The sequence below is a fragment of the Pan paniscus genome, chromosome 20 (assembly GCF_029289425.2).
Source record: "Pan paniscus chromosome 20, NHGRI_mPanPan1-v2.0_pri, whole genome shotgun sequence".
NCBI lineage: Eukaryota > Metazoa > Chordata > Mammalia > Primates > Hominidae > Pan > Pan paniscus.
The window spans coordinates 24030319-24043459 of NC_073269.2; the positions used below are offsets into that span (position 1 = coordinate 24030319).

The 13141-nt window shown below is 55.7% G+C and overlaps 1 protein-coding gene across 2 annotated transcripts in view; it reads right to left on the minus strand.

Annotated features, from left to right (window-relative positions):
- Positions 1 to 13141, minus strand: part of MEF2B (myocyte enhancer factor 2B) — a 40148-nt gene that overhangs the window by 22320 nt on the left and 4687 nt on the right. The window contains exon 3 of one of the 2 annotated variants that reach the window (XM_034946737.4): positions 12745 to 12820. In XM_034946737.4, coding sequence (XP_034802628.2) covers positions 12745 to 12820 — 76 coding nt within the window. Of the gene's footprint in view, positions 1 to 2286; positions 2751 to 12744; positions 12821 to 13141 lie in introns of those variants that run through there. The other variant, XM_034946735.3, reaches the window with a different exon arrangement.

Below are 13141 nucleotides of genomic sequence, written 5' to 3' on the forward strand. Positions count from 1 at the left end.
GCCTCAGCCTTCCCTCCTGCAAACCAGCTTCCTGCTCTCTAAGATGACACCCCAAGATCCTAACTGTCCTGAAATTCTGTTTGCTGGAGGCCAAGCTTCCCCCTTTACTGAACAACAGGAAGGGGACATGAGGGAACAAGGCTGCCTTTTTAGAAAGCCCTTTTCATCTCTGGAAATCAGTCCTCACACACTGGTTCTCCGAAGTCGAAATACTTTTTTGTATCCAGTTTCCTTCACTCCAAGAGTCTGAGAGTTCTTGTCCCGAATGCCCAAGGTCCAGGGGCCCTGCCCTTCCCCAGGGATGATTCTTGGCCAGGCTAGCCTGAGGCCTTGATTATTGCTTTGTTTCTTTCTTCCTTTTTTTTTTTTTTTTGAGACGGAGTTTCACTCTTGTTGCCCAGGCTGGAGTGCAATGGCACGATCTTCGCTCACCGCAACCTCCGCCTCCTGGGTTCAAGCGATTCTCCTGCCTCAGCCTCCTGAGTCGCTGGGATTACAAGCATGTACCATCATGGCCGGCTAATTTTGTATTTTTAGTAGAGATGGGGTTTCTCCATGTTGGTCAGGCTGGTCTCGAACTCCTGACCTCAGGTGATCTGCCCGCCTCAGCCTCCCAAAGTGCTTGGATTACAGGTGTGAGCCATCGCGCCTGGCCATTTTTTTGTTTCTTTTCTTTCTTTTTTTTTTTCTTTTAGAGACAGGATCTTGCTCTGTCACCCAGGCTGGAGTGCAGTAGCTCAGTCATAGCTCACTGCAGACTCGAACTCCTCGGATCAAGTGATCCTCCTGCCTCAGCCTCCCGAGTAGCTGGGACTATACACATAAGCCACCACACCTGCCTAATTTAAAAAACAATTTTTTTTTGGCCAGATGCGGTGGCTTACTCTTGTAATCCTAGCACTTTGGGAGGCTGAGGCAGGCAGATCACATGAGACCACCCTGGCAAACATGGTGAAACAACGTCTCTACAAAAAATGCAAAAATTAGCTGGTCATGGTGGCACACGCTTGTAGTCCCAGCTACTCGGGAGGCTGAGGCAGAAAATCAATCACTTGAACCTGGGAGGCACAGGTTGCAGTGAGCCAAGACTGAGCCACTGCGCTCCAGCCTGGGTGACAGAGTGAGACTCTGTCTCAAAAAAAAATTTTTTTAAAGCCAGGTGCAGGGGCTCACGCCTGTAATCCCAGCACTTTGGGAGGTTGAGGCAGGTGAATCATTTGAGGTCTGGAGTTCAAGACCAGCCTGGCCAACATGGTGAAAGCCCATCTCTACTAAAAATACAAAAACTAGCCAGGCGGTAGTGGCACGCGCCTGTAATCCCAGCTACTTAGAAGGCTGAGGGAGGAGAATTGTTTGAGCCTGGGAGCTGGAGGTTGCAGTGAACAAAGATCACCACTGTACTCCAGCCTGGGTGACAGGATGAGACCCTGTCTCAAAAAAAAAGAAAGAAAGAAAAGAAAAAAAAAAGAAAATGGGGGTCTCACTATGTTGCCCAGGCTGGTCTCAAACTACTGGGCTCAAGTGATCCTCCTGCCTCAGCCTCCAAAGTGCTGGGATTACAGGCATGAGCCACAGTGCCCGGCCAGCTATTTCTGACTAATTGGGTCTGCAACTAGGGGTTAGGGTGGCCAAGGACACAGGTCACCCATATCTGCAGCCCTGGACCCCAAAAGAGATAGGGAGGGAGGACTGTGACCGTGAAAGTAATGCTGCCACCACCTTGTCATGTGCTAACAACCACACGGGGATGCGACTCTTGTTCCTGTACCCATTGAGGCAAAGGGAGGAGAGTTGGCCCCGGCAGCTGTTGCTCCCCCGTTCCAAGGTTTTGTGCCTACCATCCTGCTGTGACAAACGAGTGTACACCCACAGCAAGAAGGCATAGGGTTGTGCACCGGGGATGCGCTAATGCTAAAGGAGTGCACATCAGGAGAGAGGGACATCACATGCCACATCACAGAGCTCACAGACACATAATAGGGCCTCACAGCACCATGATTTTGGACACACAGCTAACTCTCCAACTCCCCAACTCACACCAAATCTCAGACGCAGAGCCCTTGGACACACAACTTCCAGACCCACACCCTTCAGACACACACCCCTTGGAGACACAACCCCCTCCTGCCACAACCTCGGGGACTCACCACCCCACGACACACACCCCTTTAGACACACACCCCACCCTGGGACGCCCAGCAGTACACCCGGACCTCCAAAACCCACCCAGCCCGCAGAAGCCGTTCAGAGGACACCACAGGAGTCTCAGCCCGATATGACACGCACCTGCTCGGCCTGGGCCCTGGGACGCTGGGCGCACGGACCCGCGGCGGCTGCACGAAGATCAGGGGCCCGCGGCCGCAGGTGCCTTGGGAGCGGGCGGTCCTGCCCCCGGGAGCTGATTGGGCGGGACGGGCTTATTTGCATACAGGGCGTCACCCTGGAGGCGGTGATGGGCGGGCACTTGGGCGTGGCCCCGCCCCGGGAGTTCAGGGGCCTGGGACTCAGACGCGAAAGGATGCTGGGGCGCCATGGGTGGGGGCGCGGATAAGGAAGAAGCAGAACGGAGGGAGGGGGCTGGATCAGACTGGCCAGGCTTTCCCCGCCCTCACTGGGCGCCCTTGACCTTACTGCCGACCCCTGACCCTACTGTGACCCTAACCCTAATTCTAAACCTTTTCCTAACTCGGCCCAACTTGCCTGGATTAATTCCATCCTGAGTGAAATAGACTCCGATCCCGGACCCCGTCGCCCCGAGGAACGAAGCCCTTCTCGCAGGCAACGCTGACCCTCGCGCTCCCTAGAATGGAAAGACTGCAAGACGGGGCTCTCGGGTGGCCTGTGTGGCCTCACTCAACTGTGCCTCCTGGGGCCAGATATGTGCTCCCACAGGGAGTGACAGACCCTCCGCAGCTACTGGTCCCTCAAGCCCGCACCGCCTGCCTCTCCACAGTCCAAGACAACCACACTGCTTCCACCAACCACTTCCCTCTCCTTCCCTCTCCCTGCTAAAGGCTGTTTTCTAAACTTCAAAGGTCAGCTGTGAGGGGCCTTCTAGGATTGGACCCCAGCCCAGACCTCTAAATCCACCCCTTCCCCTGGGATCCCAGCACAGGCCAGACCCACAGGAAGATCAGAGCGGGGGTTGGTGAATGTATCAATGTGAAAAGAATTACAGGATAAAGATGGCTCTGGGATGGGCACTTCTGGAGAAGCCCCCGGCCCGTCTGGGGCAGGCAGGGGATCCATGCACTCCCCTAACCCTGTGGGGTCAGGCTTGGGCCAGAGGAGGGATGGGAGGCTGGGACAGGCCAGAATTGGGGCAAGGGCTGTGCCAGAGGAGTCAGGGAGGGTTTCTCAGAAGAGAGGGCATTTGTGCTGGGTTTTCAAGTATGTGTAGGAGTTTGCCACTAGGAGAAAGGTTTTTCTTGTTTTTTTCTTCAAGGCAGGATCTCACCGTGTTGCCCAGGCTGGAGTGCAGTGGCATGATCATAGCTCACTGCAGCCTCGACCTCCTAGGCTCAAGCAATCCTCCCAACTTAGCCTCCCCAGCAGCTGGGACTACAGGCAGGCCACCACCAGGCCCAGCTAATTTTGTTTTTTTAAGAGAGGATGTCTCACTATGTTGCCCAGGCTGGTCCCAAACTCCTGGGCTTAAGAGATCCTTCCTCCTCGGCCTCCCAAGGTGCTGAGATTACAGGTGTGAGCCACTACACAAGACCCGAGAAGGGCTTTTTCAAGAGGGAAAAGCACTTGCAAAAGTGCAGAGGAAGAGCATAGAACATTCTCTGGCCGGGGAAGGTGAGGAAGGTGAAGCCAGTATAGCGGGCAGGGGGTGAAGAGGAGGGGCAGATACAGGTGGAGAGCAGTGGGGCTGCAAAGCTGCCTGGTGTCCATCTCCTCCAGAGAAGAGAGGGGCTGGTCCCCCAAACTCAGGGGGAGGCATGTGGCAGATGCTGGAGTGTGGGGGACACTGAGACAGGGAACAGGGGGCCTGGGAGGCTTGTGTCTCTCCCCACACCTCAGTTTACCCGTCTGTGACATGGGCAGTGTGGGCCTCTAGTCTGAGCACAACTTTCTCTTTGGACATGAAAACTATAGAGTTCATACTGTGTCATCAGTGGGTCCCTCCTGTCCCCATCCAGTGCCCAGTGCCATACACTGGGGTGCCCCAAGGACATGCCAGGGCCTGGGCCAGGCTGGGGGCTTCTGCCTCCACTCCACGGTGCAGAACAAGGCTTGGGGAGTGTGGAGGTGGCTGGGGAGCCCTGGGCCCCCGGAGGGCTGCTCTGTTTACCCGAGGCCACCCGCCCGCCTCTGATGCAACAGGCAGGCTCTGGTTACGTGAGGCCGGCAGCTGGGCCAGCTCTGGGGGAAGGGCTAGCCCAGCAGAGCGAAGCTGGCTGGGGCTGGCCCTTATGCACCCCAACTCCCCAGCCCCCTCCTTCTGGTGGGCACCATCTTGTTATTCATGGTCTGTCCCGTGTCCTTTTGCCTCTGTTCCTATCCTATACCTTCCCCAACCACTAATTGTGTCCCCTAGCAGGGCCACCAAGAGTCTTAACCTCATTCTTCTCAGATGAAGGGACACCCTTAGTTGCTAGAGTAAGAGGTTGGAAGGTAGAAGGGAAGGTTGTGAGGAGGAAGGGATAGAAGGGTCCAGAGTGGGTGGTGAGGGAGAAGAGTGACCTGGGAAGCAGGTCTGGGAGATGGGGGAGGCGGTGGGTGGGGGATGGAGGAGAAGGCTAGGGTGGGAGGCTGGGGGAGGTGGAGAAGCTGCCCCCGCTGTCTCCCTCCTCCAGATTCTCTCCCCTCTCCCAGGGGAAGGCTTTGAAGGACCTTCCATGATAAGGATGTGTGACCCAGTAGGTAGGGAGGGCCCTGAGGTTAAAGAACCCTGAGTCCCCATCCCAGCTGCGCCGCCCACTCACTGTGTGACCTCAGGATGGTCACTGCACCCCTTGGGGCCTCTTTGCTCATATGAGAAGTGTGGATAGGCTGGGCGCGGTGGCTCACGCCTGTAATCCCAGCACTTTGGGAGGCCGAGGTGGGTGGATCCCGAGGTCAGGAGATCGAGACCATCCTCACTAACACGGTGAAACCCCGTCTCTACTGAAAATACAAAAAATTAGCCAGGCGTGGTGGCAGGCGCCTGTAGTCCCAGCTACTCGGGAGGCTGAGGCAGGAGAATGTCGTGAACCTGGGAGGCGGAGCTTGCAGTGAGCCAAGATCGTGCCACTGCACTCCAACCTGGGCGACAGAGCGAGACTCTGTCTCGAAAAAAAAAAGAAAAAAAAAAAAAGCCAGGCATGGCGGCACACACCTGTAATCCCAGCTACTCAGGAGGCTGAGGCAGGAGAATTGCTTGAACCCGGGAGGTGGAGGTTGCAGTGAGCCAAGATCGCGCCACTGTACTCCAGCCTGGGTGACAAGAGCAAGACTCCGTCTCAAAAAAGAAAAAAAAAAAAAAAAGAAGAAGAAGTGGGGATAATAGGAGCCCTTAAGGCCCACCTCCAATGTTCCCTCCTCCAAAAGCCTTCCTATCCTCTTACCACTTAGGATCCTTCCACCTCCCCACCCTTCCTTCCAGCTTAGCACTGATCCAGGGGGCAGGGTAGAGTATGTGGCTGGTTCTATGTCCCCCAGCCTGGGGGTTCCTTGGGCCCGGGCCCAGAGCGTGGTGGCACCAAAGGAGTGTCTCCACGGGTTTCTTTCTTTTCATTTTTTAGAGACAGAGTTGCTCTGTTGCCCAGGCTGGAGTGCAGTGGTGCAATCATGGCTCACTGCAGCCTTGAACTCCTGGGCTCAAGTGATCCTCTCGCTTCCATCTACCAAGTAGCTGGGACTATAGGAATGCACTACCACACCTGGCTAATTTTTAAATTTTTTTTTGAGGTGCACTGGGTGTCTCGCTTGTTGCCCAGGCTGGTCTCGAACTCCTGGGCTTAAGCGATCCTCCTGCCTTGGCCTCCAAAAGCGCTAGGATTATGGGTGTGAGCCATTGCGCACAGCCTCCATGGGTTTCTTGAAGAACTGGAGAATCTCAAAGAAGGTCTAAGCAGTGAAAGGGAGTGGGGGATAAGCCTGGGGCACCCAGAAGCCTTGTTCAGGGATACTGTAGGGAAAAGAAAAAAAAAAAAGGCTTTCCAGGGGCCTGACTGTGTAGGACTCTCCGGGAACCCAGAGGAGCAGGTCTGAAATAAAAACCAGGACTCAGACCAAGGGCTAAGGACAAAAACCCAGCGGAAGTCTGATTCTTGTCCTGATCACTGTGGACGGAGCAGGGGGCAGGTCGCTGCCCTGTATGGGTCTCCTTTTACCCCATCTGCAGATCAGGGTTGGGATCCTTTCTGGGTGATCTCCAGCCTCGTGAGCACTATGCTTCTGTTTGGATGCCCCATGGCACGGAGAGCTCACTGTCTCTCTTCTAGCTGCCTACCTATCTCTGGAGTTCTGCCGGGAGTTAAATTTTTTTTTTTTTTTTTGAGACGGAGTCTGGCTCTGTCGCCAGGCTGGAGTGCAGTGGCGCAATCTCGGCTCACTGCAATCTCCACCTCCCGGGTTCAAGTCATTCTCCTGCCTCAGCCTCCCGAGTAGCTAGGATTACAGGCGCTCACCACCACAGCCAGCTAATTTTTGTATTTTTAGTAGAGATGGGGTTTCACCATGTTGGCCACGACGGTCTCAATCTCCTGACCTCGTAATCCACCCGCCTCGGGCTCCCAAAGTGCTGGGATTACAGGTGTGACCCACCATGCCCAGCTGGGTGTTTTTTGAAATGGAGTCTACCTCTGTCGCCCACGCTGGAGTGCAGTGGCGTGATCTCGGCTCACTGCAACCTCCACCTCCCGGGCTCAAGCGATTCTCCTGCCTCAGCCTCCAGAGTAGCTGGGGATTACAGGCATGCACCACACCCAGCTAATTTTTGTATTTTCAGTAGAGACGAGGTTTCATCATATTGGCCAGGCTGGTCTCCAACTCCTGACGTCAAGTGATCCGCCCACCTCGGCCTCCGAAAGCGCTGGGATTACAGGTGTGAGCCCCCGCGCCTGGCCAGTAAATGCTATTGAGTGAGCTCTAGGAGTGCCCTTGCTCTCCACCCTGACAAGGGAGGCTGCGAGCTCTTGTTCTGAGAGCCCTCTGGCCTCTCAGAACCTCAGTTTGCTCTCTGAAAAATGGGAGCGAGGGCATATAGGGTGAAAAAGGGTGGAGGGTCACAGTGTGCCCACCAGGGCCAGCCAGGACTGCAGACAATGACCGCTTGGAGGCTGAACTTTCCGCCAACGCTTTGTCTCTTGCGCCCCCTGGCGGCTAGAGTGGGCGGGGCGCCCTCCAGGCAAAAAGGGCTATCGAGCATTCAAATGAGATGCAAATTAACCAGCGCCCCCACAAGCCCTTGGACTCGGGGTGACGAGGTGTCTGACAACCCAGAGTCTTGATCAGATCCCTTTTATCTATTTATTTATTTATTATTTTTTGAGACAGAGTCTCGCTCTGTCACCCAGGCTAGAGTGTAGTGGCTCCATCTTGGCTCACTGCAACCTCTGCCTCCCGGGTTCAAGCAATTCTCCTGCCTCAGCTTCCCAAGTAGCTGGGATTAGAGGCGCGCATGACCACACCCGGCTAATTTTTTATATTTTTGGTAGAGACAGGGTTTCACCATATTGGTCAGGCTGGTCTTGAACCCCTAACCTCAGGTGATCTGCCCACCTCAGCCTCCCAAAGTGCTGGGATTACAGGCATGAGCCACCATGCTCAGCTATTTTGTTTTTTTATAGAGACAGGGTCTCTCCATGTTGCCCAGGCTGGTCTCCAACTCCTGGACTCAGGGGTTCCTCCAGTCTTGACTTCCCAAAGTGCTGGGATTACAAGCGTGTGCCACCGCACCCGGCCTAGACTCCTTTTAAGAGATGACTGGGCTGGGCACGGTGGCTCACACCTGTAATCTCAGCACTTTGGGAGAACGAGGTCAGGAGTTCAAGACCAGTCTGGCCAAGATGGTGAAACCCCGTCTCTACTAAAACTACAAAAATTAGTTGGGCGCAGTGGCAGGTGCCTATAATCCCAGCTACTCTGGAGGCTGAGGTAGGAGAATGGCTTGAACCCGGGCGGCAGAGGTTATTGTGAGCCGAGATCGCGCCACTGCACTCCAGCCTGGGTGACAGAGTGAGGCTCCAGCTCAAAAAAAAAAGAGAGAGCGATGACTGTTAGTCGCTGGTTGAGGTTGCATCCAGGGGCTATGAGTGACTCAGAGCCCTAGAAGGGTCTGGTGGGGCCCCCCCACACCTGCCTCCCTCACCCCTAGCTCCTAGCGCCCCAGACATCCTAGGCAGGTCCTGGGAGGCAGGCGATAATCCCATTCTGCTGCCAGTTTCTCCTGAAGGTCTGAGCAAGACAGGGCTGGCTCATAAATACCAGTGTTTGCTGGAGAAATGGTCGCACGGAGGACAGATGGACATTGAGAGGTGCCTTCAGAGCAGGTAAGAAGGGAGAAGGACTCTGGAGGCCACACACCAATCAGTGCCCTAAATGGGGTGGCTTTAGGCTCCTCCCCACTCCTAAGCTGAGTAGGACAGTGGAGAGGCGGGATAATGGCACAGAGGCCCCCCAGTGTGACCTAGGAGGAGGAGAGGTAGGGCTGAACCCCCTTTCCAGGCCTTCAGACACCTTGACAGGCCCGATGTCCCAGCAGGATGCCCTCTGTCTCCCCTCGGGACACCCCTGCTCTTCCCATCCGTCTCCATCAACCACCCCACAGTGCCAAGCTGAGGGACCCTCCCAGAGCAGTGACTGGAACCTGCCTCGACCCCAAACAACTCTTATCTGACCTCCCTAATACATTGTACTGGAACAAGGGATTCTGGGGTAACTGCATTGGCACACAGCTGGCCTTCGAGATGCATAACTTGTGGAGGCCTGGTCACCCAGGCTTGGCATTCACAGTGGTCAGTGCAGGCCCTTCTGCAAATAGCAGCAGAAACGGACTCAAAGCCATTTTGGCAAAAATCATAATTTAGGGGTCCATCAAACTGAAGAAATGAAATTGGCTAGAAATGAAATTGGCTAGTGTCAGGTACAGTTGGATCCAGGGCTCCACGCAATGTTCTCAGGTCCCCCCTGGAACCCCTCGCCCCGGCCTGGTTCCCATACACCCAGCTCAACCTTCCTGATGCTCCTGGTAGAACTCCCAGGAAAGGCCGCTCATTGGGTCACGTGTCCATCTTGAACCAATCACTAGGAACCTAGGACAAGGGAGCTCTGATTGGCCAGGCCGAGGTGCCACATCCACCACTGGAACTAGGGGTGGCTTCTCCATGTGGTCTGAGCCTGGGGTGGGCGTTGCTGCTTGAGGCAGAATGCAGGTTGGGAGGGTAGATCTGCGAATGTCCAACTCAGCCTGTAGAGAAGGTGCAGTCCAGCCTTCCTTATCCAGATGAAGAAAGGGAGAACCAAGGCTGGGTGCGGTGGCTCACATCTATAATCCCAGCACTTTGGGAGGCTGAGGTGGGAGGATCACGAGCTCAGGAGTTTGAGACCAGCCTAGCCAACATGGTGAAACCCCGTCTCTACAAAAAATACAAAAAATTAGCTGGGGGTAGTGGTGTGCGCCTGTAGTCCCAGCTACTTGGGAGGCTGAGACAGGAGGATCACTTGAGCCCAGGAGGCAGAGGTTGCAGTGAGCCAAGATCGTGCCACTGCACTCCAGCCTGGATGACAGCCAGATCCTGTCAAAAGAAAGAAAGAAAGAAGGAAGGAAGGAAGGAAGGAAGGAAGGAAGGAAGGAAAGAAAGAAAAGAAAGGAAAAGAAAAGAAAAGAAAGGAAGAAAGAAAGGAAAGGGAGACCCAGAGAGGGCCAGCACCAGGCCTATGTCACACAGCACATCAGAGGCAGGCAGGGCTGGGACCAAACCAGGCCGGGCTCTGCTCTTCTCTGACTGTGTCCTTTTTTTTTTTGGTGGGGGGGGCGGCGGGTGCGAAGTCTCGCTCTGTCGCGCAGGCTAGAGTGCAGTGGCGCCATCTTGGCTCACTGGAACCTCTGCCTCCTGAGTTCAAGCGATTCTCATGCCTCAACCTCCTGAGTAGCTGGGATTACAGGTGCCCGCCATCACACCCGGCAGAGCCTCTTTTTGTCTATATGTATTTGGGGGTGAGACCTGCCTTTTGGGGCTGAGAATGAAATGAGATGACCCCTGTGAAGACTTTAGCCCAGGGCCAGGGACTTGATAGGTGCATAATCAGGATTATTTTGATGGCAGTTATTGGTCCAAGGGTCGATGGGGGGCCAGTGAGAGTCCAGGAGCAGCAAAGCCACTTCTGGACTTCTGGGAACATTGACGGCTGGGCCTGGAGGCTCCGGGCAGGTGCAGGAGGAATGCTGGCCACACTCGTTCAGTCTTCAGTCTCTGCCTGGCCCAGCTTCAGTCAGGCTGGGGAGCAGGGGCAAGGGTCAGGGTGGTCTGAGAGGCAGACCCAAGGCATGAGGCAGCACCTGAGGGATGACCCTGGGCCAGACTAAGATGGAGCTTGGTGGTCAGAGGTCCGGGTGGGAATCCCGGCATTTCTGGGCGTGGGCGATGACCCTGAGCTGGCTGCCTTACCTCTCGGGGCCTCCGTTTCCTCTTCTGTAAAACAGGGCAGTGCTTAAGGTCCTGGGACAGGAGAGGGGGATGACTTGACCCTGCGAAGGTCACTGATGACCCCAAAGAGGCGCAGTTTTGGGGGAAAAGTGGGAATGAAAGCCTCTGAGGCCGGGTGCAGTGGCTCATGCCTATAATCCCAGGACTTTGGGAGGCCGAGGTGGGCAGATCACCTGAGGTCAGGAGTTCGAGACCTGACTGACCAACATGCTGAAATTCCATCTCTACTAAAAATACAAAAATTAGCCAGGCGAGGTGGCAGGCACCTGTAGTCCCACCTACTCGGGAGGCTGAAGCGGGATAATCGCTTGAACCTGACAGGCAGAGGTTACACTGAACCGAGATCGCACCACCGCACTCTAGCCTGGGTGACAGAGTGAGACTCCATCTCAAAAAAAAAAAAAAAAGAGAAAAAAAGGCTCTGAGATGCGGCATGAGGCTGGCGGTTCTGGGGAGAGGCGAGGGACTCTGCAGGGACAAATGTGGATGAGACACAGCAATCCTGCTGGGCAGCAGCAGCGGAGGGGACAGCAGACGCTGGGAAGTGAGGAGGGCAGCGGGGCAGTGTCCTCGAGGCACAAAGTAGGAGGGACCAGGGTGTGGGGGATGGGACTGGGGAGACAGAGGCTGGGTTGGGGGTGTGGGCAGGACTGCGTAGGGCACTGGGCTGGGCTGCTGACCCACTCAGGCAGCCCCTCCTGCTTCAGGCCCCCTGGAAAGCTCCCAGGCCACCCCTCAGCCTGTGGGATTCCTCACCACCCCACATCCAGAGCTAAGCCTGCTATGAACAGGTACTCAGGAAGTGTGCATCAACTGCCAGAGGTACTCAGTAAATGCTTGCTGCCTGTGGTGTCCAGTAAGCGCTCACTGATTGACTACAGTGCCCACTAAGTGCTCTCTGACTGCACACATGAATTCGGCTGCCTCTGGGCTCTGGGGCTACAGCTTGAAAGGCCTACAGAGGCTCTGTCTCCACCTACCTCCCCTCGACCTCTAAGAGGGCTTCCATGGCACCGAGGACAATCACAGTGTCTGGCCAATAGGCAGGGGCTCGGTAAGTCCCCAGGGCCTCTTTGACCTGCCTGCGTCTGCCCATCACAGATATAGAATGGTGACACATCAGATCTTTCCTGGCACCACACTCTCTAAGCGTGGTCAGCCACACCTCCCACAGCTCACGCTGCACTTGTGCGGTCCTCTCCCATCTGGTCCTGGGCCTGGCCACGTGACTGGCCTCAATGGATGGGCCACCCACAAATGTGAAACCAGCACTCTGCATGGGAGCCACTCTCCTGGCTGCCAGCCACCAGGAGAAACCAGGGCTGGCCTGCTGGAGAGGCCATGAGGAAAATCTGACCCCTGCTGCCAACAGTCCTGGCCAAGGGACCCCCTGACTATGCAGGTGCAGCTGAGCTCCCATGAGCACCACATGGGTGAGCCCCAGGGACAGCAGCAGAACCACCCAGCTGAGCCCAGCCCAAAGTGCAGAATCATGAGTAGGTTAATTACTGGGGCTGTAAACCACTGTTTTGGGATGCTGTGTTATGCAGCAATAGCCGACTGCTCCAAAGCACATCCATCACTGTGCCCTGCACCCTCTTGGTCACCTGATGAGCCACCTTTACAGAAAGTAAATGCAGAGACCACAGAGTGTAGTGAATTTGCTCGGTCACACAGCAGGTAGGCAGTAGATGGGTGGGGAGGTCCCAGAGATAGGTGGGTAATTGCCCATGCCGGGCTCTGCCTGAGAGACTGTGCATGGGTAAAGCAGGCTGCTGGCACGTGGTAGGATAGAGGAAATGTGGGCTCCCTTCTCTGTCTTCGGGGGTGGAAATCTCTGGGACTAGCATGGGGCCTATGGCCTGGAAAAGAGAGAGGAAGGTGGTGGAGAGAGAGTGGGAGAGATGGGCTGACATGGTCCCTGAGCAGCAGTGTGGAACATTCTGGACCTGCAGACACCCCTCCACCTGCCACCTCTGAAATCATCCCACAAGCCCAGTGAGAAATCCCAAGTGGTTAGACAAGCAGGTGCCTGCCTGGCTGCCAAGCGGGCGGGTTGGTTAGTTCAGAGCAGAGAGAGAGGCTCGTGGCTACCCTCGGCACTGACCTCGGTTGGCGGAGGCTGGGGGGCCCCGAGTCTCTTCCAGGATCAGGCTGAGGAGGGCGGGGGTGGTTCCTCCGGGCTGCAACAAAACATGTGCAGCATCCATGAGGCCAAGGTCAGAGGCCACAAGGCTTGCTCAGCTGGCTGGAGTGCATGTTTGGGTGATACTCTGGTCTCAAAGACCTCTGGCTTGAGCTTCTGGGGCATCCTCCTTAAAAGTGGGATGAGTGGGCCAGGCACGGTGGCTCACGCCTGTAATCCCAGCACTTTGGGAGGCTGAGGTGGGTGGATCACCTGAGGTCAGGAGTTCAAGACCAGCCTGGCCAACATGGCGAAACTCCGTCTCTACTAAAAATACAAAAATTAGCCAGGTGTGGTGGCAGGCGCCTGTAATCCCAGC